General features: G+C 48.9%; 4 protein-coding genes across 4 annotated transcripts; 2 read left to right on the top strand and 2 right to left on the bottom strand.

Annotated features, from left to right (window-relative positions):
* Positions 1–457: 457 nt before the first annotated feature.
* Positions 458–1,228, bottom strand: LOC135829917 (piggyBac transposable element-derived protein 4-like). The gene has a single exon (XM_065342300.1). It carries the CDS (start codon positions 1,226–1,228, stop codon positions 458–460), a length of 771 nt encoding a protein of 256 aa, XP_065198372.1.
* A 2,163-nt stretch (positions 1,229–3,391) lies between these two features.
* Positions 3,392–6,037, top strand: LOC135829916 (uncharacterized). Its single transcript, XM_065342298.1, has one exon. It carries the CDS (start codon positions 3,392–3,394, stop codon positions 6,035–6,037), a length of 2,646 nt encoding a protein of 881 aa, XP_065198370.1.
* Positions 6,038–6,090: 53 nt separating this feature from the next.
* Positions 6,091–7,617, top strand: LOC135829915 (uncharacterized protein K02A2.6-like). The gene has a single exon (XM_065342297.1). The coding sequence runs from the start codon at positions 6,091–6,093 to the stop codon at positions 7,615–7,617; it is 1,527 nt and encodes a 508-aa protein (XP_065198369.1).
* Positions 7,618–9,116: 1,499 nt separating this feature from the next.
* On the bottom strand, positions 9,117–21,947 carry LOC135829914 (uncharacterized). The gene is made up of 2 exons (XM_065342296.1): positions 20,596–21,947; positions 9,117–9,222 (listed from the first exon to the last, which is right to left on the bottom strand). The coding sequence occupies exons 1-2, from the start codon at positions 21,945–21,947 to the stop codon at positions 9,117–9,119; spliced, it is 1,458 nt and encodes a 485-aa protein (XP_065198368.1).
* Between the last annotated feature and the right edge of the window lie 438 nt (positions 21,948–22,385).

Here is a 22,385-nt window from a genome sequence, read left to right as displayed (position 1 = left end):
GGATATCAAGATTTATATATAGGGTTTGGTACTGTAAGTCATACCTGAGCACCATTGGGGTTTGCTGGATCAGTTTTCCTCATCAAAACACACCAAAACTTTCTCCTACTTCACGTTAGTGATATTTCCGAGTGATTAACGACATCGGAAGACGTGATATTCCAGTGTAAATCAGGAGCACAGCCCAAGAGAAAATGACTAAGGTGGTGTAACGGTAAAACATACCAAAAACAACTGCTACTACTACGGCAAGAGGCAAAGCAAGGTGTGTGGATTTCAAGCCATCGCAAGAGTCACTACAAATGAAATGAATCGCGATTGCACATCCAAAAACAAGCGAAAGAAACGGGGTGAAGAACTAAAACTAAAGCATGGGGAAAGGAGCATGGGGATGCACTGTATCTACACACTGTGACATGATACACCACGTCTTGCACAAAGAGTCAGCACGAGTAACTCAAGTGGTGTGATACTCCTTGAAGCAGACGGGGTGGAGGCCGACGTTGCACGCGCTGCACTCGTACACACTGCGCGACCCCTTCTTCCCCTTCTCCTTGCAGAGCATACAATCTCGTTGGGGCTTGGTTGTGGCAACCTCACTTGTCACTCGGACAATGAGGTGCTGGCCGACGGTGCGGTTCTGCGGTCGCTCAACGGCTGCCTGGGTAGACGCTCTCCTCTTCCTGCCACTGGTGCAGCCATGTTGGCGCTGAAACAACTGCACCAGCTGCTCGGCGAGCTTTGCACGGAAGTCGCTGTGCGACATGACTTCGGCGGCATGGTCGGCGATACCAACCTTGTAAAGGAGGTATGCATTGCAGATTGATGTGTTGATGAGAGACCAGAAGATCGGATGCCACCACTTGTTTGACTTGATTTTGATCTCGTAATTTGTACGCAGTTGATCAGCAACATCTACGCCGTCCATGAACCGGTTGTAGTCGTCGATGACATTGAGACGCTTTGCAACCGCCACCACCATCTTCCACTTCCCTGCCTCCTGATCAAACTCGGGATGTTTGCGGGTAAACTCCACGTCGGCAATCTCACGGTGCGCAGTGGTCAGCATTGGCACGACTTTGACGTCGACGACGGTCAAAGCGATGACGTCACCACGCGACGCCCACTTCACTTTGCCCCTGGCGTTGGCTCTGTCCACAGTGGAGCGAGGAAGTTCTTGTTTCAAGCTCTCCGGTACCCTGTTGGATCGGGCTGTGCACGTGTACATGTGGCCTCGACGGAATAGCTCTTGGGCTAGCCCAGCGTTAGAGTAAAGGTTGTCGGCGAACACATGGTGACCTTTGCAAGGGAGCTTGGACGCTAGATACAGGACAGCATTAAAGGGGAAGTTAAGGCAAAAATTAATATTTCACCAGTTGTAGTCTTCGGGGTGCTGAGTCGAATGGTCGTAGTCCGAGGAAGCTGAGACGCTCCCTTCCTACTTGAATCCCAATCGAACTCGCGCACTTCCACCGAAACTGGGTGACTGCGCCCTACTAGATGGGGATTTGTATGCAAAATGTCACTAAAAGCGCCATTTCGTTCTTATAAAAGCACGGATGACCGCGATTGGCCCATATGTTGTAGTCTTTTGGACGCTGAGTCGACTGGTTTTGGTCCGAAAAGGCTGCGATGCAGCGTTCCTCCTTTATTCCCAATCGAACATGGTTGAAGAAGCGGTCACGTGCTCCTGGGTGCCCAAATCACCTGGTCACCACGCCAGCAGGTGACAACTTTCACACCAAGGTTCAACTCGAGTTCAACTCGAGTGACAGGACTGCACCCAAAAAAGGTCAAACAGGTTAGTAAGTTGTACCCTGCAGGCACGGTGACCAGGTGACTGGTGTACGCAGGAGCACGTGACCGCTTCTTCAACCATGTTCGATTGGGAATAAAGGAGGAACGCTGCATCGCAGCCTTTTCGGACCAAAACCAGTCGACTCAGCGTCCAAAAGACTACAACATATGGGCCAATCGCGGTCATCCGTGCTTTTATAAGAACGAAATGGCGCTTTTAGTGACATTTTGCATACAAATCCCCATCTAGTAGGGCGCAGTCACCCAGTTTCAGTGGAAGTGCGCGAGTTCGATTGGGATTCAAGTAGGAAGGGAGCGTCTCAGCTTCCTCGGACCACGACCATTCGACTCAGCACCCCGAAGACTACAACTGGTGAAATTTTAATTTTTGCCTTAACTTCCCCTTTAAATGTCTTGGCTAGGCCCTCCTTCATCACCGGGATCTGGCTGTCGAATAGAAATACCATGAAGCATGTGTAACCGTTCGACGGGTCACACAACGAGTAGGTGAGGAAACCATCACCGGCCCGCTTGTATTTAATTCTTGACTTTTGTTGCGAGCGACCCTTGAATGCGATATCCATCTCATCAATGGATACCATTCGACCAGGATGATACAATGTCGTAAACTTCTCTTGCAATGTCGATAGGAGTGGGCGCACCTTGAACAGCGGGTCGTAGCCTTCCGTTCTTGGTGCCTTCTCCTTACAACGGTCGGCAAGATGAAGGAAACGCTTGATTTGTTCAAATCTGGTCATACTCATCACATCTCTCATTTGCGGCATGCTGAAAGCAAAGTCCTCACGAAAATAGTTTTTCATGGAGGGGTACGGATGTAGCGAATTGCTGACAGCCATTCCAAGCCAGGCATAGAGCTCATTAGGCTCCAAAGAGTGCCAGGCACGAGTGTGCGGAGAGTCGATGTCCACAGCCACCTGAGCAGCATAGAGATTCGATTGTTTGCAAATGCTTTTAACTAGATCGTCGTCAACAAATAGCTTGAACATGTGCAGCGGATCCATCAGCTGATCGATCGTCAGAGCCACCTTGAGGCGACTCCCATCAGACTCAAATGCTGGCAACTCGCTATTTGGCATCAGGTCGTGGGTCCAGCCAGAATTTATTGGAGCAGAATGAGGATCAGCAGGAGCAGGAGCAGGAGCAGGATCTGCAGCTGTCGTTCCAAATATCGTTTCTGGATCCTCAAACTCATCGACAGTGTCCACAAGCGCGACAGGCGCAAACTCGTCGTCAGAATTGGTAGCAGCATGATCGCCCTCCATCACAGAAACAAACCCTATATATAGTGAGCACTAATTTACAGGAAGGTGTAGTGTTCACACATACATATATGGACTGTCACACGCATATATATACACAGTGCCGTTTGTACTCCTATCCCCATTTACATAGGCCGCTTTCCACACCTGTGCTGACAGTCGGTACGCACCGACTGTGTACTCATGCACGCACACCATGACATTCTGTTGGCATCATATTGCGGAGCTTTCCGGAGCTCCGGGTTAGCTGTTGTTGGAATAAAGTAAGAGACCAACATTACATTGGCGCTGCGAGCAAACGCCTGATCCTCGCCATGTCCCTGCTGCCACTACCGCCTCCGGAGCCATTCCCGATCTACAGCAGTCTCTACGACGCTGCCGCCCGTTTTCCTGCTTGGGAACGGAGTTTCCGACTCTATGTCACAGCAGCCGGCATCTCAGACGACACTCGCCAGAGACACACTTTCCAGTATGTGGCTGGCAAGGACATCCAGCAGCTCGTCCCTACATTAGCCGACACTGGCGACGATCTGGACGATCTTATATCCGCCGTCGCCGAATATTTCCAGTCGAAGCAGAGCCCTAGCATGGCCCGCTTCCACTTCCGTCAGGTCACGCAGCAGCCTGGCGAAACGTTCGACACTTTCTATACTCGTTTGCTGGCATCGGCAACGACCTGCAGTTTCGCCGACGACGACCAGAAGAACGTGGCTCTCTGTGATCAAATTGTGGCAGGATGCACGTCAGATCCACTCCGCAGAAAACTGCTGGAGACTGCGGCCCTTGATCTCGACAAGGCACTCAAGGCCGCCAGAGCATTTGAAGCGTCTGTGGAACAGACGACGGCGTTCCGGCGCACAAAAGACTCGGTCAATGCCCTCCGTCATCAGCCGCCGTTCTACAACAGGGCACAGCCGCCTCCTGCTACTGTTTCAGCTCCGTCGCGTCGACCGATGCAGTCTTCGCCACATCCAGCTGCAAACTTGTACCACCAGCCACCTGCCCCAGTCGCCACTCGCGCTCCAGGCCAACGGGATCGGGAATCCAGCACATCGCGCTGCTACCGCTGTGGAGAGCCAGGCCACCGGTCCTGTGATGCTGCACGGGGCCTGCGCTGCCCCAAGTGTGGCAAGTGGGGCCACTTGGCCAAAGCTTGTTTGTCCACACCAAGTACTAGTAGTAGTAGTGGTCCAGCTTCAGTACACATGATGTCAGACCCACTGTACTCTCTGTCTCATGCTCACAGCATGGACACCAGCCACACTTCAGCTGATGCTCATCCATACACTGCACCTACTAGTACTAGCCCAGCAGTGGCTCCACAGGACCCAGTTTACCTCTCACAGGCAGCTCATTTCCTCCCTGACTATGAGTATGAGGCATTCACAACTTACCGTGATGATGCTGCGGCCACCAGTGCACACGTCACAGCCACTATCAATGGCACAGAGTTGCCAGTCCTAATCGACTCTGGTGCGTCCACAAACATCATGACACGGGCCGACCTCATTCGCATTGCACCTGCCGTGCAGATAACACCAGCCGCCGCCAAAATCTACGCCTTTGGCGCGTCCGCTCCCCTGCCTCTTGCAGGTCAGGTTCACCTGCCCGTGGCGCATGGCCAGCATAGCCTCAGCTGTACATTTGCCATAGTTGACCTACCACGGTCCGTTACGCTGCTCGGCCGTGACTCCGCCTCTCGCCTCGGCCTGCTGCGCATCGGCCCTGCCACTGACCACGCCTCTGCTACCACAGACGCCGCACCAGATGCGCCCACAGCTGCAACTGCGGCCATTCTGAGCCGCTTCGACTCGCGCTTCCACGGGCTCGGCTGCGTCCAGGACGTCCAGGCCCACATCTACGTCCAGCCCGACACCGCACCAGTGGCCCATCCTCCATCCCGTGTACCTGTCCATCTGCGGGAAGCCACCATCGAAGAACTACGTCGGCAACAGGACCTCGACATTATCGAGCCTGCTACCGGTCCGACTCCCTGGGTGGCACGAATGGTCGTCGTCCCTAAGTCGCAACCGGGCCAGGTCCGGATCACCCATGACTACCGTGACGTCAATGCCGCTGCCTGGCGTGAGCGCCATCCTATTCCCACTATTGAGGAGATCACTGACACCATGGCTGACGCACAGTGGTTCTCAGAACTCGACCTGAACATGGCATTCCACCAGATCTGTCTACACCCTGAGTCACGTCGCTACACAGTTTTCTCCACTCCTCTGGGTCTCATGCGCTGTAAACGTCTGCCCATGGGCGTATCGTCCGCATCCGAGATCCTACAGCGCGCACTGGACGCCATTCTCGCTGGCCTCGACGGTGTGAAGAACGTCCACGACAATATCTTCATCTTTGGTAAGAGCGTCGAAGAGCACAACCTACGACTCGTCGCCTGCCTCCAGCGGCTCCAAGATCACAACGTTACACTCAACCGAGCCAAATGTCACATCCTCAAGTCTCGGCTCGAGTTCATGGCTAGCGTCTACTCCGACAAGGGCATCCGCGCCTCTCCCAGCCACCAGCAGTCTGTGGCTGCATTCTCTACGCCATCTTGCGTCAGCGACATACAGAGTTTCCTGGGTCTCACCAACTTCCTCCGCCGTTACATTCCTAACATGGCCGATCTCACCACGCCACTCCGCGCTCTCACTAAGAAAGGTACTGTTTGGCGTTGGACTGATGTTGAGCAGCAATCATTTGATGCACTGAAGGAGGCCATCGCCGAAGACCGCATGCTGCAATACTTCGACCGCAAGCGGTACACATCACTGTATGTTGACGCATCGCCCACCGGCCTCGGCGCAATCCTGTGTCAACGCCAAGACAACGGCCACGATGCACCCGTAGCGTTCGCCAGCCGTGCACTCTCCGATGTCGAGCAGCGGTATTCCCAAACTGAACGGGAAGCATTGGGCGTCAAGTTTGGTGCCTTCGTTTTCACCACTACTTAGCAGGTGATCCACAGTTCACCGTTGTCACAGACCACAAGCCGCTCCTGCAACTCATGGCCGTCGGATCGAGACCTCCGCCACGAATTGAGCGCATGGTCCTCCGCCTGCAGGATCTCAGCTTCCAGCTCCAGTACAAGCCTGGCCCAGAAAACCCGGCCGACGTCCTCAGTCGCAACCCGCAGCCTCATCCCGACTTGCCAAACGTCGGCGCACAGGAAGACACGGCGTACATACATGCCCTAGCTACAGCAGCTAAGCCGAATGCGTTGGCTCTGAAGGAGATTGCGGACGCCACCACCACAGACACCACCCTGCAAGCCGTCCTTTCCTCTCTGCAAACTGGCCGCTGGGATTCCAACCACACCACGGTCCGCCCATACTTTGCCCTCCGCCATGAACTGTCTGAGAGTGACGGTCTACTACTCCGCAACGACCGTCTCGTCATTCCCACGGCCCTCCAACGGCGTACCCTGCAGCTTGCACATGCGGGCCACCAAGGTATCGTCCGCACCAAGCAACGGCTCAACAGCAAGGTTTGGTGGCCCAACATGGCTACTGAAGCCGAAGCACTCTGCCGGCAATGTATTGCGTGCCAAGCAACTCTCTCAACGACACCGCTACGTCCGGAGTCAGTGCCCACACCACCGTCCACCACGCCGTGGCAACGAGTCTTCGTCGATTTGTACGGACCCATGCCGAACGGTCAGCACCTGCTTGCCACTATCGACCAGTTGACTCGCTACCCGGTCATCAACGTGTTCAGCACGACACCCACTACGGCCGGTGTTGTTAAAGCTCTGCGCTCTACATTCTCCATGTTCGGCTTGCCCGAAGAGCTAGTCTCGGACAACGGTCCTCAGTTCCGTTCTTCGGCTTTTGCTGATTTCCTCGCGCAACACGCTATCCAGCACCGCCGCACCCCTCCTTTGTGGCCACAAGCAAACGGAGCAGTCGAGCGCCTCAACCGTACCATTGGCAAAGTTCTGCAAACTGCCAAACTAGCTGGCGAAGACATCAATGTTGCATTAGACCAATGGCTTCTAGCGTACCGCAACACGCCACACCCTGCCACCCACGAGGCACCGGCAACACTCATGTTTGGTCGCCCCATCCGCGACAGCATACCCTGCATTACGCCAACGGCACCAGACTTGCCTTCAGCTGCCCACCGTGACCAGCAATTCCGCCAATCCCAGTGCGACGCTGCCAATGCCACCCGCCGGTCAAACGCCCCCATCCTCACTCCTGGTCAGCGCGTCTTACGCCGCAACGAGCAGGCACACAACAAGCTCTCACCACAGTGGGATCCCAACCCCTGGACCGTGGACCGGACCTCCGGGTCTACGGTGACGATCTCCAACCCGGCAACTGGCCAAAGATCGACTCGCCATATGTCGTTCGTCAAGCCCGTAATTGTTGTCACGCCACCAGCCCATCACCCACTACCAGCTGACAGTGCTGCCACCACACCAGCTCCCGGTCCACCTGCCGTCAACACTGGAACCCAGGCAGTACCTCGCCAGCAGCCGTCCCGAGCTGCCAAGTCTGCCCACAGCACTGTGACCCCTCCACCACCCTGATCTGCTGGGACACTCATGCATACCCAGTTCATTTCCTGTTGGGAAAGGAAGGGCTCTAGTTTGCTCTATCTGTCTAACTCCCTTCGTGCATTCTGGTTTATGCCTTTCCCTTACTGTTCGTTCGTTCTTTCCACCATATCCGAATCTTCTCTTTACTAGTCTTTAGCGATAGAACATTCCTTCTGCGTTGGGAGGGATGTAGTGTTCACACATACATATATGGACTGTCACACGCATATATATACACAGTGCCGTTTGTACTCCTATCCCCATTTACATAGGCCGCTTTCCACACCTGTGCTGACAGTCGGTACGCACCGACTGTGTACTCATGCACGCACACCATGACATTCTGTTGGCATCATATTGCGGAGCTTTCCGGAGCTCCGGGTTAGTTGTTGTTGGAATAAAGTAAGAGACCAACATTACAGAAGGCAAAGCAAAAGTCGATCATAGGAAAACAAAGAAACTTCAGAAACGACAAAATCTTTGTGTCAGGAGGGCCTCAGGACTTCCGCGGAGGGATCGGAGGCCATTTTGTGTTGCCATGGTACCTCGTTTGCATGCAGCACGGGTACGCGTTTTGGCAACAGCCCACAAACCCTATATATAGGGTTTGACAGGCTAAGAGATGGGCCTGCAGTAGACCATAGCGTTCTCGAGATGAATGAATGGAATGTTGCTTTCGCGTGGCTTGTACGCCAGTACACCTAAGACGCTGGTGTTGATGCCAGCCTGCAACACTTTCTTAGTTTGTAACAAGCTGATCTAGCGAGCTGTCAGAGATTGCCAGAGCAGCAGTGTCACGTGCAAACGACAGTGACATTGTGGTGACAGTAACTGTTGTCTGATGATGAGCTGAGAGAGTGACGTCATGGGGCCAGGAGTTGGAAAATGAGTATAAAAAGAGAAGTAAGAAGAACAATTCAGATCAGAAGCTACAAATTGTATGAGGACTGAGTATCAAGAATACATCCAGGGGCGAACAACGAATACACGACTGACGGTAGAACAACAAGAAAACTAAGACCACCCTTAGAACAAGCAGTGTCAGACCCGAGTCTAACACTCATACGGTTCAGATGGTCGCAAAGACCAGGGTTGCACCAACCGTGGATGGTTGTAGTAAGGTCACTGTTTCCCAACACGGTGGTCTCCTCCTTCTTACATGCTATCAACCAACAGGAGAAGATGGGTAGTAGTTCATTCACATCATATTACATAGTGTGTATATCAGATAAAGTAAAACCTGGTGCAAGCGACCTCTGGTGTTAGCGACCACCTACCTTTAACGGCCATTTTCTATTTACGGACAGTTCTACACAGAACCTGCTCCGGATTCAGAGACCTCCTGCCTTGCGCGACCAGGACCGACTTTTAGTGCACCAAGTGACATTTTGGACCTGCACACGGCGACCAAAAATAATCAAAAGTGCCATATTGGCTGGCAAGGTTGACTGCAGCAGGGCTGAAGTGCGCTCTGAAGCAAATGCGTGCAGTCAACAGAAGTAATACGTGACCAGTGTGAACGTGCAGGTCAGGATGCGCTGCATGTGATCCAGCGAGGTGTAGTTTGCCTGCAGGAAAGTATTCCATGCTCCGCAACTGTCATTATGAGCACACTGTGAAGAGAATGTTGGTCTTGAAAGTCATTCTATTGTCATAAATTATTTTAAACCTACTACATAATTATATCAAGTGTCGTCAAGTAAATATTATAGTCAGTAAATGAAGAGTGGGACAGCAGTTCGTGAAGATTGTGCTTGAAAAGAACCACATGTATTGCGCTCTTCCCGCCAAACCATCACCAAGGGTACAAACTTACAGAGGCGCATCGTTTCCATCGTGCCCAAGCCATGACAAACGTAGAGCATGTCATGCAAAGATCTAACAAACCTGACAGAACAACCTGTTGACACTGGTCTCCATCATCTCTTCTCTTTCCCATGTCCAGAAGGCTGTCTTGGTATGCTTGATCCAACTGAACTGGGTACGTTGTATCGTTCCTCACCATCCCTCACCTCTACAACATCATGTCTCAATGTCCACAGCTTAGAACTTCGCTGTCCACTGTCAGTCATATGAAGACCAAGGAAGGTAGACAGTGAAGATAGGCCATATTCACGGTGCTGCTGCTGCTGCTACGGTGACGTTGTGTAATCAGCACATTCTCTGAAAGTCTGCATCGTGCCATGCAGCAGGTCCGCGAGTCTGGAGTGTTCAGCTGACTAACCATGCACCTGCCGTCCACTGAAGGCTCATAGGTTCTAGCTGTCAAACAGTGAATGCAGAGATGGTCTTGTTCTGCGATATGGCAGCCCAGCTGACTACCATTACATCAAGTCATTAGAGGTACATTGTATGTGAGTTCGTCGAGTCTAGCGTGTGTTTCTCAATAGACATTGTTAACCATTTTACCGTTCACGCTATTTTCCACTGTCGGCCTATACCGTCTTGTGTGTGTGTGTAGACATGGCATTTTACCGTTCACGCTATTTTCCACTGTCGGCCTATACCGTTTTGTGTGTGTGTGTAGACATGGCATTTTACCGTTCACGCTATTTTCCACTGTCGGCCTATACCGTTTTGTGTGTGTGTATAGACATGGCATTTTACCGTTCACGCTATTTTCCACTGTCGGCCTATACCGTTTAGTGTGTGTGTGTAGACATGGCATTTTACCGGTCACGCTATTTTCCACTGTCGGCCTATACCGTTTTGTGTGTGTGTATAGACATGGCATTTTACCGTTCACGCTATTTTCCACTGTCGGCCTATACCAATTTGTGTGTGTGTATAGACATGGCATTTTACCGTTCATGCTATTTTCCACTGTCAGCCTATACCGTTTTGTGTGTGTGTATAGACATGGCATTTTACCGTTCACGCTATTTTCCACTGTCGGCCTATACCGTTTTGTGTGTGTGTAGACATGGCATTTTACCGTTCACGCTATTTTCCACTGTCGACCTATACCGATTTGTGTGTGTGTGTATAGACATTGCATTTTACCGTTCACGCTATTTTCCACTGTCGGCCTATACCGTTTTGTGTGTGTGTGTAGACATGGCATTTTACCGTTCACGCTATTTTCCACTGTCGGCCTATACCGTTTTGTGTGTGTGTGTAGACATGGCATTTTACCGTTCACCCTATTTTCCACTGTCGGCCTATACCGTTTTGTGTGTGTGTATAGACATGGCATTTTACCGTTCACGCTATTTTCCACTGTCGGCCTATACCGTTTTGTGTGTGTGTATAGACATGGCATTTTACCGTTCACGCTATTTTCCACTGTCGGCCTATACCGTTTTGTGTGTGTGTAGACATGGCATTTTACCGTTCACGCTATTTTCCACTGTCGACCTATACCGTTTTGTGTGTGTGTATAGACATGGCATTTTACCGTTCACGCTATTTTCCACTGTCGGCCTATACCGTTTTGTGTTTGTGTATAGACATGGCATTTTACCGTTCATGCTATTTTCCACTGTCGGCCTATACCTTTTTGTGTGTGTGTGTAGACATGGCATTTTACCGTTCACGCTATTTTCCACTGTCGGCCTATACCGTTTTGTGTGTGTGTGTGTATAGACATGGCATTTTACCGTTCACGCTATTTTCCACTGTCGGCCTATACCGTTTTGTGTGTGTGTGTAGACATGGCATTTTACCGTTCACGCTATTTTCCACTGTCGGCCTATACCGTTTTGTGTGTGTGTATAGACATGGCATTTTACCGTTCACGCTATTTTCCACTGTCGGCCTATACCGTTTTGTGTGTGTGTAGACATGGCATTTTACCGTTCACGCTATTTTCCACTGTCGACCTATACCGTTTTGTGTGTGTGTAGACATGGCATTTTACCGTTCACGCTATTTTCCACTGTCGGCCTATACCGTTTTGTGTGTGTGTGTAGACATGGCATTTTACCGTTCACGCTATTTTCCACTGTCGGCCTATACCGTTTTGTGTGTGTGTATAGGCATGGCATTGTACCGTTCACGCTATTTTCCACTGTTGGCCTATACCGTTTTGTGTGTGTATGTAGACATGGCATTTTACCGTTCACGCTATTTTCCACTGTCGGCCTATACCGTTTTGTGTGTGTGTATAGACATGGCATTTTACCGTTCACGCTATTTTCCACTGTCGGCCTATACCGTTTTGTGTGTGTGTGTAGACATGGCATTTAACCGTTCACACTATTTTCCACTGTCGACCTCTACCGTTTTGTGTGTGTGTGTAGACATGGCATTTTACCGTTCACGCTATTTTCCACTGTCGGCCTATACCGTCTTGTGTGTGTGTGTATTCATGGCATTTTACCGTTCACGCTATTTTCCACTGTCGGCCTATACCGTTTTGTGTGTGTGTATAGACATGGCATTTTACCGTTCACGCTATTCTCCACTGTCGGCCTATACCGTTTTGTGTGTGTGTAGACATGGCATTTTACCGTTCACCCTATTTTCCACTGTCGGCCTATACCGTTTTGTGTGTGTGTGTAGACATGGCATTTTACCGTTCACGCTATTTTCCACTGTCGGCCTATACCGTTTTGTGTGTGTATAGACATGGCATTTTACCGTTCACGCTATTTTCCACTGTCGGCCTATACCATTTTGTGTGTGTAGACATGGCATTGTACCGTTCACGCTATTTTCCACTGTCGGCCTATACCTTTTTGTGTGTGTGTGTAGACATGGCATTTTACCGTTCACGCTATTTTCCACTGTCGGCCTATACCGTTTTGTGTGTGTGTGTAGACATGGCATTTTACCGTTCACGCTATTTTCCACTGTCGGCCTATACCGTTTTGTGTGTGTGTGTAGACATGGCATTTTACCGTTCAAGCTATTTTCCACTGTCGGCCTTTACCGTTTTTGTGTGTGTGTGTAGACATGGCATTTTACCGTTCACACTATTTTCCACTGTGGGCCTATACCGTTTTTGTGTGTGTGTGTAGACATGGCATTTTACCGTTCACGCTATTTTCCACTGTCGGCCTATATCGTTTTGTGTGTGTGTGTAGACATGGCATTTTACCGTTAACGGTATTTTCCACTGTCGGCCTATACCGTTTTGTGTGTGTGTATAGACATGGCACTTTACCGTTCACCCTATTTTCCACTGTCGGCCTATACCGTTTTGTGTGTGTGTATAGACATGGCATTTTACCGTTCACGCTATTTTCCACTGTCGGCCTATACCGTTTTGTGTGTGTGTGTAGACATGGCATTTTACCGTTCACGCTGTTTTCCACTGTCGGCCTATACCGTTTTGTGTGTGTGTATAGACATGGCATTTTACCGTTCACGCTATTTTCCACTGTCGGCCTATACCGTTTAGTGTGTGTGTGTAGACATGGAATTTTACCGGTCACGCTATTTTCCACTGTCGGCCTATACCGTTTTGTGTGTGTGTATAGACATGGCATTTTACCGTTCACGCTATTTTCCACTGTCGGCCTATACCAATTTGTGTGTGTGTATAGACATGGCATTTTACCGTTCATGCTATTTTCCACTGTCGGCCTATACCGTTTTGTGTGTGTGTATAGACATGGCATTTTACCGTTCACGCTATTTTCCACTGTCGGCCTATACCGTTTTGTGTGTGTGTAGACATGGCATTTTACCGTTCACGCTATTTTCCACTGTCGACCTATACCGATTTGTGTGTGTGTGTATAGACATTGCATTTTACCGTTCACGCTATTTTCCACTGTCGGCCTATACCGTTTTGTGTGTGTGTGTAGACATGGCATTTTACCGTTCACGCTATTTTCCACTGTCGGCCTATACCGTTTTGTGTGTGTGTGTAGACATGGCATTTTACCGTTCACCCTATTTTCCACTGTCGGCCTATACCGTTTTGTGTGTGTGTATAGACATGGCATTTTACCGTTCACGCTATTTTCCACTGTCGGCCTATACCGTTTTGTGTGTGTGTATAGACATGGCATTTTACCGTTCACGCTATTTTCCACTGTCGGCCTATACCGTTTTGTGTGTGTGTAGACATGGCATTTTACCGTTCACGCTATTTTCCACTGTCGACCTATACCGTTTTGTGTGTGTGTATAGACATGGCATTTTACCGTTCACGCTATTTTCCACTGTCGGCCTATACCGTTTTGTGTTTGTGTATAGACATGGCATTTTACCGTTCATGCTATTTTCCACTGTCGGCCTATACCGTTTTGTGTGTGTGTGTAGACATGGCATTTTACCGTTCACGCTATTTTCCACTGTCGGCCTATACCGTTTTGTGTGTGTGTGTATAGACATTGCATTTTACCGTTCACGCTATTTTCCACTGTCGGCCTATACCGTTTTGTGTGTGTGTGTGTAGACATGGCATTTTACCGTTCACGCTATTTTCCACTGTCGGCCTATACCGTTTTGTGTGTGTGTATAGACATGGCATTTTACCGTTCACGCTATTTTCCACTGTCGGCCTATACCGTTTTGTGTGTGTGTAGACATGGCATTTTACCGTTCACGCTATTTTCCACTGTCGACCTATACCGTTTTGTGTGTGTGTAGACATGGCATTTTACCGTTCACGCTATTTTCCACTGTCGGCCTATACCGTTTTGTGTGTGTGTGTAGACATGGCATTTTACCGTTCACGCTATTTTCCACTGTCGGCCTATACCGTTTTGTGTGTGTGTATAGGCATGGCATTGTACCGTTCACGCTATTTTCCACTGTTGGCCTATACCGTTTTGTGTGTGTATGTAGACATGGCATTTTACCGTTCTCTCTATTTTCCACTGTCGGCCTATACCGTTTTGTGTGTGTGTTGACATGGCATTTTACCGTTCACGCTATTTTCCACTGTCGGCCTATACCGTTTTGTGTGTGTGTGTAGACATGGCATTTAACCGTTCACACTATTTTCCACTGTCGACCTCTACCGTTTTGTGTGTGTGTGTAGACATGGCATTTTACCGTTCACGCTATTTTCCACTGTCGGCCTATACCGTCTTGTGTGTGTGTGTATTCATGGCATTTTACCGTTCACGCTATTTTCCACTGTCGGCCTATACCGTTTTGTGTGTGTGTATAGACATGGCATTTTACCGTTCACGCTATTCTCCACTGTCGGCCTATACCGTTTTGTGTGTGTGTAGACATGGCATTTCACCGTTCACCCTATTTTCCACTGTCGGCCTATACCGTTTTGTGTGTGTGTGTAGACATGGCATTTTACCGTTCACGCTATTTTCCACTGTCGGCCTATACCGTTTTGTGTGTGTATAGACATGGCATTTTACCGTTCACGCTATTTTCCACTGTCGGCCTATACCATTTTGTGTGTGTAGACATGGCATTGTACCGTTCACGCTATTTTCCACTGTCGGCCTATACCTTTTTGTGTGTGTGTGTAGACATGGCATTTTACCGTTCACGCTATTTTCCACTGTCGGCCTATACCGTTTTGTGTGTGTGTGTAGACATGGCATTTTACCGTTCACGCTATTTTCCACTGTCGGCCTATACCGTTTTGTGTGTGTGTGTAGACATGGCATTTTACCGTTCAAGCTATTTTCCACTGTCGGCCTTTACCGTTTTTGTGTGTGTGTGTAGACATGGCATTTTACCGTTCACACTATTTTCCACTGTGGGCCTATACCGTTTTTGTGTGTGTGTGTAGACATGGCATTTTACCGTTCACGCTATTTTCCACTGTCGGCCTATATCGTTTTGTGTGTGTGTGTAGACATGGCATTTTACCGTTAACGGTATTTTCCACTGTCGGCCTATACCGTTTTGTGTGTGTGTATAGACATGGCACTTTACCGTTCACGCTATTTTCCACTGTCGGCCTATACCGTTTTGTGTGTGTGTATAGACATGGCATTTTACCGTTCACGCTATTTTCCACTGTCGGCCTATACCGTTTTGTGTGTGTGTGTAGACATGGCATTTTACCGTTCACGCTATTTTCCACTGTCGGCCTCTACCGTTTTGTGTGTGTGTATAGACATGGCATTTTACCGTTCACGCTATTTTCCACTGTCGGCCTATACCGTTTTTGTGTGTGTGTTGACATGGCATTTTACCGTTCACGATATTTTCCACTGTCGGCCTATACCGTTTTGTGTGTTTGTATAGACATGGCATTTTACCGTTCACGCTATTTTCCACTGTCGGCCTATACCGTCTTGTGTGTGTGTATTCATGGCATTTTACCGTTCACGCTATTTTCCACTGTCGGCCTATACCGTTTTGTGTGTGTGTGTATAGACATGGCATTTTACCGTTCACGCTATTCTCCACTGTCGGCCTATACCGTTTTGTGTGTGTGTAGACATGGCATTTTACCGTTCCTGCTATTTTCCACTGTCGGCCTATACCGTTTTGTGTGTGTGTGTAGACATGGCATTTTACCGTTCACCCTATTTTCCACTGTCGGCCTATAGGCTATACCGTTTTGTGTGTGTGTATAGACATGGCATTTTACCGTTCACGCTATTTTCCACTGTCGGCCTATACCGTTTTGTGTGCGTGTATAGACATGGCATTTTACCGTTCACGCTATTTTCCACTGTCGGCCTATACCGTTTTGTGTGTGTGTGTAGACATGGCATTTTACCGTTCACGCTATTTTCCACTGTGGGCCTATACCGTTTTGTGTGTGTGTGTAGACATGGCAATTTACCGTTCACGCTATTTTCCACTGTCGACCTATACCGTTTTGTGTGTGTGTATAGACATGGCATTTTACCGTTCACGCTTTTTTCCACTGTAGGCCTATACCGTTTTGTGTTTGTGTATAGACATGGCATTTTACCGTTCATGCTATTTTCCACTGTCGGCCTATACCGTTTTGTGTGTGTGTGTAGACATGGCATTTTACCGTTCACGCTATTTTCCACTGTCGGCCTATACCGTCTTGTGTGTGTGTATTCATGGCATTTTACCGTTCACGCTATTTTCCACTGTCGGCCTATACCGTTTTGTGTGTGTGTGTAGACATGGCATTTTACCGTTCACGCTATTTTCAACTGTCGGCCTATACCGTTTTGTGTGTGTGTATAGACATGGCATTTTACCGTTCACGCTATTTTCCACTGTCGGCCTATACCGTTTTGTGTGTGTGTAGACATGGCATTTTACCGTTCACGCTATTTTCCACTGTCGACCTATACCGTTTTGTGTGTGTGTAGACATGGCATTTTACAGTTCACGCTATTTTCCACTGTCGGCCTATACCGTTTTGTGTGTGTGTGTAGACATGGCATTTTACCGTTCACGCTATTTTCCACTGTCGGCCTATACCGGGTTGTGTGTGTGTATAGGCATGGCATTTTACCGTTCACGCTATTTTCCACTGTCGGCCTATACCGTTTTGTGTGTGTGTGTAGACATGGCATTTTACCGTTAACGGTATTTTCCACTGTCGGCCTATACCGTTTTGTGTGTGTGTGTGTAGACATGGCATTTTACCGTTCACGCTATTTTCCACTGTCGGCCTATACCGTTTTGTGTGTGTGTGTAGACATGGCATTTTACCGTTCACGCTATTTTCCACTGTCGGCCTATACCGTTTTTGTGTGTGTGTGTAGACATGGCATTTTACCGTTCACACTATTTTCCACTGTCGGCCTATACCGTTTTTGTGTGTGTGTGTGTAGACATGGGATTTTACCGTTCACGCTATTTTCCACTGTCGGCCTATATCGTTTTGTGTGTGTGTGTAGACATGGCATTTTACCGTTAACGGTATTTTCCACTGTCGGCCTATACCGTTTTGTGTGTGTGTATAGACATGGCATTTTACCGTTCACGCTATTTTCCACTGTCGGCCTATACCGTTTTGTGTGTGTGTATAGACATGGCATTTTACCGTTCAAGCTATTTTCCACTGTCGGCCTATACCGTTTTGTGTGTGTGTGTAGACATGGCATTTTACCGTTCACGCTATTTTCCACTGTCGGCCTATACCGTTTTGTGTGTGTGTATAGACATGGCATTTTACCGTTCACGCTATTTTCCACTGTCGGCCTATACCGTTTTGTGTGTTTGTATAGACATGGCATTTTACCGTTCACGCTATTTTCCACTGTCGGCCTATACCGTTTTGTGTGTGTGTATAGACATGGCATTTTACCGTTCACGGTATTTTCCACTGTTGGCCTATACCGTTTTGTGTGTTTGTATAGACATGGCATTTTACCGTTCACGCTATTTTCCACTGTCGGCCTATACCGTCTTGTGTCTGTGTATTCATGGCATTTTACCGTTCACGCTATTTTCCACTGTGGGCCTATACCGTTTTGTGTGTGTGTGTATAGACATGGCATTTTACCGTTCACGCTATTCTCCACTGTCGGCCTATACCGTTTTGTGTGTGTGTAGACATGGCATTTTACCGTTCACGCTATTTTCCACTGTCGGCCTATACCGTTTTGTGTGTGTGTGTATAGACATTGCATTTTACCGTTCACGCTATTTTCCACTGTCGGCCTATACCGTTTTGTGTGTGTGTGTAGACATGGCATTTTACCGTTCACGCTATTTTCCACTGTCGGCCTATACCGTTTTGTGTGTGTGTGTAGACATGGCATTTTACCGTTCACCCTATTTTCCACTGTCGGCCTATACCGTTTTGTGTGTGTGTATAGACATGGCATTTTACCGTTCACGCTATTTTCCACTGTCGGCCTATACCGTTTTGTGTGTGTGTATAGACATGGCATTTTACCGTTCACGCTATTTTCCACTGTCGGCCTATACCGTTTTGTGTGTGTGTGGACATGGCATTTTACCGTTCACGCTATTTTCCACTGTCGACCTATACCGTTTTGTGTGTGTGTATAGACATGGCATTTTACCGTTCACGCTGTTTTCCACTGTCGGCCTATACCGTTTTGTGTGTGTATAGACATGGCATTTTACCGTTCACGCTATTTTCCACTGTCGGCCTATTCCGTATTGTGTGTGTGTGTAGACATGGCATTTTACCGTTCACGCTATTTTCCACTGTCGGCCTATACCTTTTTGTGTGTGTGTGTAGACATGGCATTTTACCGTTCACGCTATTTTCCACTGTCGGCCTATACCGTTTTGTGTGTGTGTGTAGACATGGCATTTTATCGTTCATGCTATTTTCCACTGTCGGCCTATACCGTTTTGTGTGTGTAGACATGGCATTTTACCGTTCACGCTATTTTCCACTGTCGACCTATACCGTTTTGTGTGTGTGTGTAGACATGGCATTTTACCGTTCACGCTATTTTTCACTGTCGGCCTATACCGTCTTGTGTGTGTGTATTCATGGCATTTTACCGTTCACGCTATTTTCCACTGTCGGCCTATACCGTTTTGTATGTGTGTATAGACATGGCATTTTACCGTTCACGCTATTCTCCACTGTTGTTGTTGTTGTTGTTGAAATTTTATTTTGTATCGCAGACCAAACGGGCAATGGTGCCCAATATTATGATGGCGATAAAGTAACGGCCGAGAGCCAAGGATACAACAAGCAAGCTTCCACGAAAGAGAGAAAAACACAGAAAACACAGACTGCAAATGACTCAAAGAGAAAAAAGAGAAGGGGAAAAAAAAAAAAGAAAGAAGAAGAAAGCACAGTTGAGTCACAGTTGAGTCACGACTCCAAGTCCAAGCCTAGATGCTGGCTAACCATAAAAATAAACCTTTAAAAGTCTCTTGAATGATCTATGGCAGGCGAGGGACTTGAACTCTTGGGGCAGGGCGTTCCATAATTTAACAGCAGAAACGAGCGGCCGACAGTCACCAGAGACTCGCCTGGTGGCAGGGACAACATACGCATTTGGATCGTTGATCCGAGTGACGCCTTCAGTCTGGCGACGTAGGCGCTTGGACAGGAGATTACTAATTCTGGCGGTGTGGATACGAAGCATGAGGAGGCGGAGTTTACAGTGGGCGTTTTGGATGATGGGGATGAGGCCTAGACGGGTGTAGATGGGATCTGTGTGGGAGGGGAATGGCTGGTTGGCAACGCAGCGGATACATCGCTTGTCGAGGACCGAAAGCTGATGCCGTTGGTGCGCAGAGAGAACCGAGAAGAAGGCATTAGATCCATACAACATGTCCGGTAGTATTAACGATCTGTAAAATAGTAGGGCTTGTTGCTCAGTTAAGCAGGAGCGAATGGCTCGCAGCGCCGTCAGTTTCTGGGAGGTCTTCCGTGTAATAGTTGCAACTTGAGTCTCCCACCGAAGCTGGGTGTCGAGATGTAGACCTAGATATCGAGCATTTGTGGTCTGAGCTAGGGGATTTCCATTGCATTCTATGTTAAGTAACAAGGGCTGCCTGCGAGACGCATGAAGGGCTAGAACGTGGGTTTTGGAGGGATTTAGTATTAAGCCTCTTTCTTCCAGAAAGTTGGCCAGGTTGGAGACTGAACGGGAGAGGGTTAAATTCAAGAATTCGACGGATTGACTGATGGCGTCTAGCAGGATATCATCAGCAAACAGCTGTGAGTGGGCTGGAGCTGTGATCTGTTCTATTTCCATTGTGTAGATGGAGAACAAAAGAGGACCCAGCACACTTCCCTGAGGAACACCACACTCACAGGGAGAGAGGGCGGACGACTGGCCATTGCTCAGGACGACTCGCTGACGGCGGTCAGTTAGGTAGCTCATGAACCAACTGAGAGCCGTTGAGGTAATACCAAGCTGAAATAGATCTGTAACCAAAATTTGGTGTTTGACCTTATCGAAGGCCTTGCTCATATCGACAAGTACAAGACCTGTATGGCGCTGCTGATCCGCTGCCTCCAAGTATCTGTCTACAGCCAATGTCAGGGCATCTTCTGTGGAGTGAAGTGGGCGATATGCGAACTGGTTTGCGGGGAACAAGGAATTTCCGGAGAGGAACTTACAGAGTCTCGTGTGGACTACCCGTTCTAGGACTTTGGAAACTATTGGTAATAACGATATTGGTCTATAGTTCTTAGCGACAGCTTTGTCGCCTGACTTGAAGAGGGGACGAACATCCGCAATCTTCAGAGATGCAGGAACAACACCAGAAGCCAGAGATGCATTGATTAGTATGGTAAGGGACGGTGCAAGGACAGGAGAACAGTGTTTGAGGATTGCAGCTGGAACCTGGTCGCTGCCTGCAGCTTTGCGCACGTCAATGTTGGAGAGCAGCTTAGCAATCTCTTGCACACTTGCTGGAGCAAATTCTTCGAGGCATTCCTTCTTCGTGGGACCCAATGGGGCTGAGAGACGTAGTGGTCTAGTTGGGTCTGACACAACACCGCTGAATTGGTCACTGAGCTGTGAGACACTGACGGCTGGTGGAACTGAGGACTTGTTACGACCGCTGAGGTAGTTGATGGTCTGCCAGGTTTTTCGTGCGTTGGCCTGACTAGCAGCAAGAAGGTCCCTAAAGTAGGTGGCTCGGAGATGTCGTGACATACGCTTGGCTTCGTCTCGGGCAGAAGTGAAGACATTGCGTATTGCCGGGTCTGCAGGTGATGCTTTCCACCGTCGATGGGCCGCGTCACGTCGCTGGACTAGGTCATGTAGAGCTGGCGTCTTCCAGGGGAAGGATTTCCGGGTAGGAGCTCTTGGGCGGTGTAGACGGATAGGAGCATGAGTGTTCAAGGCCGCGACAAGTTTCTCCAGCCACATATCCCACATTTCATCTTCTGTCCGCGCAAAGCAGAAGTTCTCTAGATCGCTATTTAGAAGGTGGTGTGCAAATTGACCCATATCAATTCTTGCAATGTTACGGCCACGTCGCACGGTCGGTGTGCAGGACGTTGTGAGTCGCAAATCAAGTGCCAGAGCGAAGTGGTCACTGATTGTACAAGGTAGTACGACACAAGAGTTCACATGATCGTCTCCGACCAGAGCGAGATCCAGGGTTGTTTGGCTGCCTTGGGGTCCAATTCTGGTAGGACAGTCCACTTGGTTCTTGATGTCGAAAGAATTACACAGGTGCAGCAAGCTGTTTAGCTGGGGGCTGTCGCGGGAGCTTACATCGACATTGAAGTCTCCAACAAGGACCAGAGGTGATGTAGGAAGTGTGGAGATGACAGTGTCTAGTGCATTCGTCAAGTCTTGCCAGAATTGCACAGGAGTGCCTGGAGGACGGTACACACCACCAAGGAGAACCTTGGAACGCTGCCCACTGACCTCTAACATGAGCATTTCCACCTGGGTGTCAGCCTTCACAATTCGGGCTCGGAGATGATCTCTTACATAAGCTGCTAAGCCTCCGCCATGAGTTGGCCTGTCGCGTCTGACCAGGGTGTAATTCTGTATGCGTAGGATGTCATCGGAAACGGAGGTTGTTAAGAAAGTCTCTGCCAGCATCATTATATCAACTTTATGGGAAAGAATATAATCTTCAATTTCATGCTTTTTATTGAGAAGATGGCAAACATTTAGGAATCCTATTTTGAGGTTACTTTTAATTAATTCATGCTGTAGGGGATTTACAGTGGGGCAAATATTTCGTGGCTGAAAGATAGGTGCATGAGGGTTCAAGGGTTGAAAGGGGGCTGCGTGAGGATTTAAACAGAACATTTAGTGCTCCTCTGCAGCTCGACCAGTTGCTACACTGTCAGCCTTGAAGCGCCATTCTCTAACTCTGACGTTTGAAGGCCAGAATTCCGGTTCCAGAACAGTAGCTTTGTGTTGTATTGGCAGAATTACGTGAGCAAAGGCCAGCCCGAAGTACTTTGTCTCAGACACGGAGCACTTGATGACAGGTATATTTCGGCGTTCACACCATTTGGCGATCGATTCTGATGT

This window comes from Sycon ciliatum, chromosome 13, assembly GCF_964019385.1.
Source record: "Sycon ciliatum chromosome 13, ocSycCili1.1, whole genome shotgun sequence".
Classification (NCBI taxonomy): domain Eukaryota; kingdom Metazoa; phylum Porifera; class Calcarea; order Leucosolenida; family Sycettidae; genus Sycon; species Sycon ciliatum.
This window is presented reverse-complemented; position numbering and strand designations above follow the sequence as displayed.

What these genes read in the sequence shown, in the direction of transcription:
- LOC135829916 (XM_065342298.1), top strand. Translation starts at nt 3,392, where the DNA reads ATGTCCCTGCTGCCACTACCGCCTCCGGAGCCATTCCCGATCTACAGC.
- LOC135829915 (XM_065342297.1), top strand. Translation starts at nt 6,091, where the DNA reads ATGGCCGTCGGATCGAGACCTCCGCCACGAATTGAGCGCATGGTCCTC.
- LOC135829917 (XM_065342300.1), bottom strand. Translation starts at nt 1,228, where the DNA reads ATGTACACGTGCACAGCCCGATCCAACAGGGTACCGGAGAGCTTGAAA.
- LOC135829914 (XM_065342296.1), bottom strand. Translation starts at nt 21,947, where the DNA reads ATGATGCTGGCAGAGACTTTCTTAACAACCTCCGTTTCCGATGACATC. An exon ending in GATGTTCGTCCCCTCTTCAA is followed by an intron (nt 9,223 to 20,595) that starts GTCAGGCGACAA and finishes TCATAATGACAG; the next exon opens with TTGCGGAGCATGGAATACTT.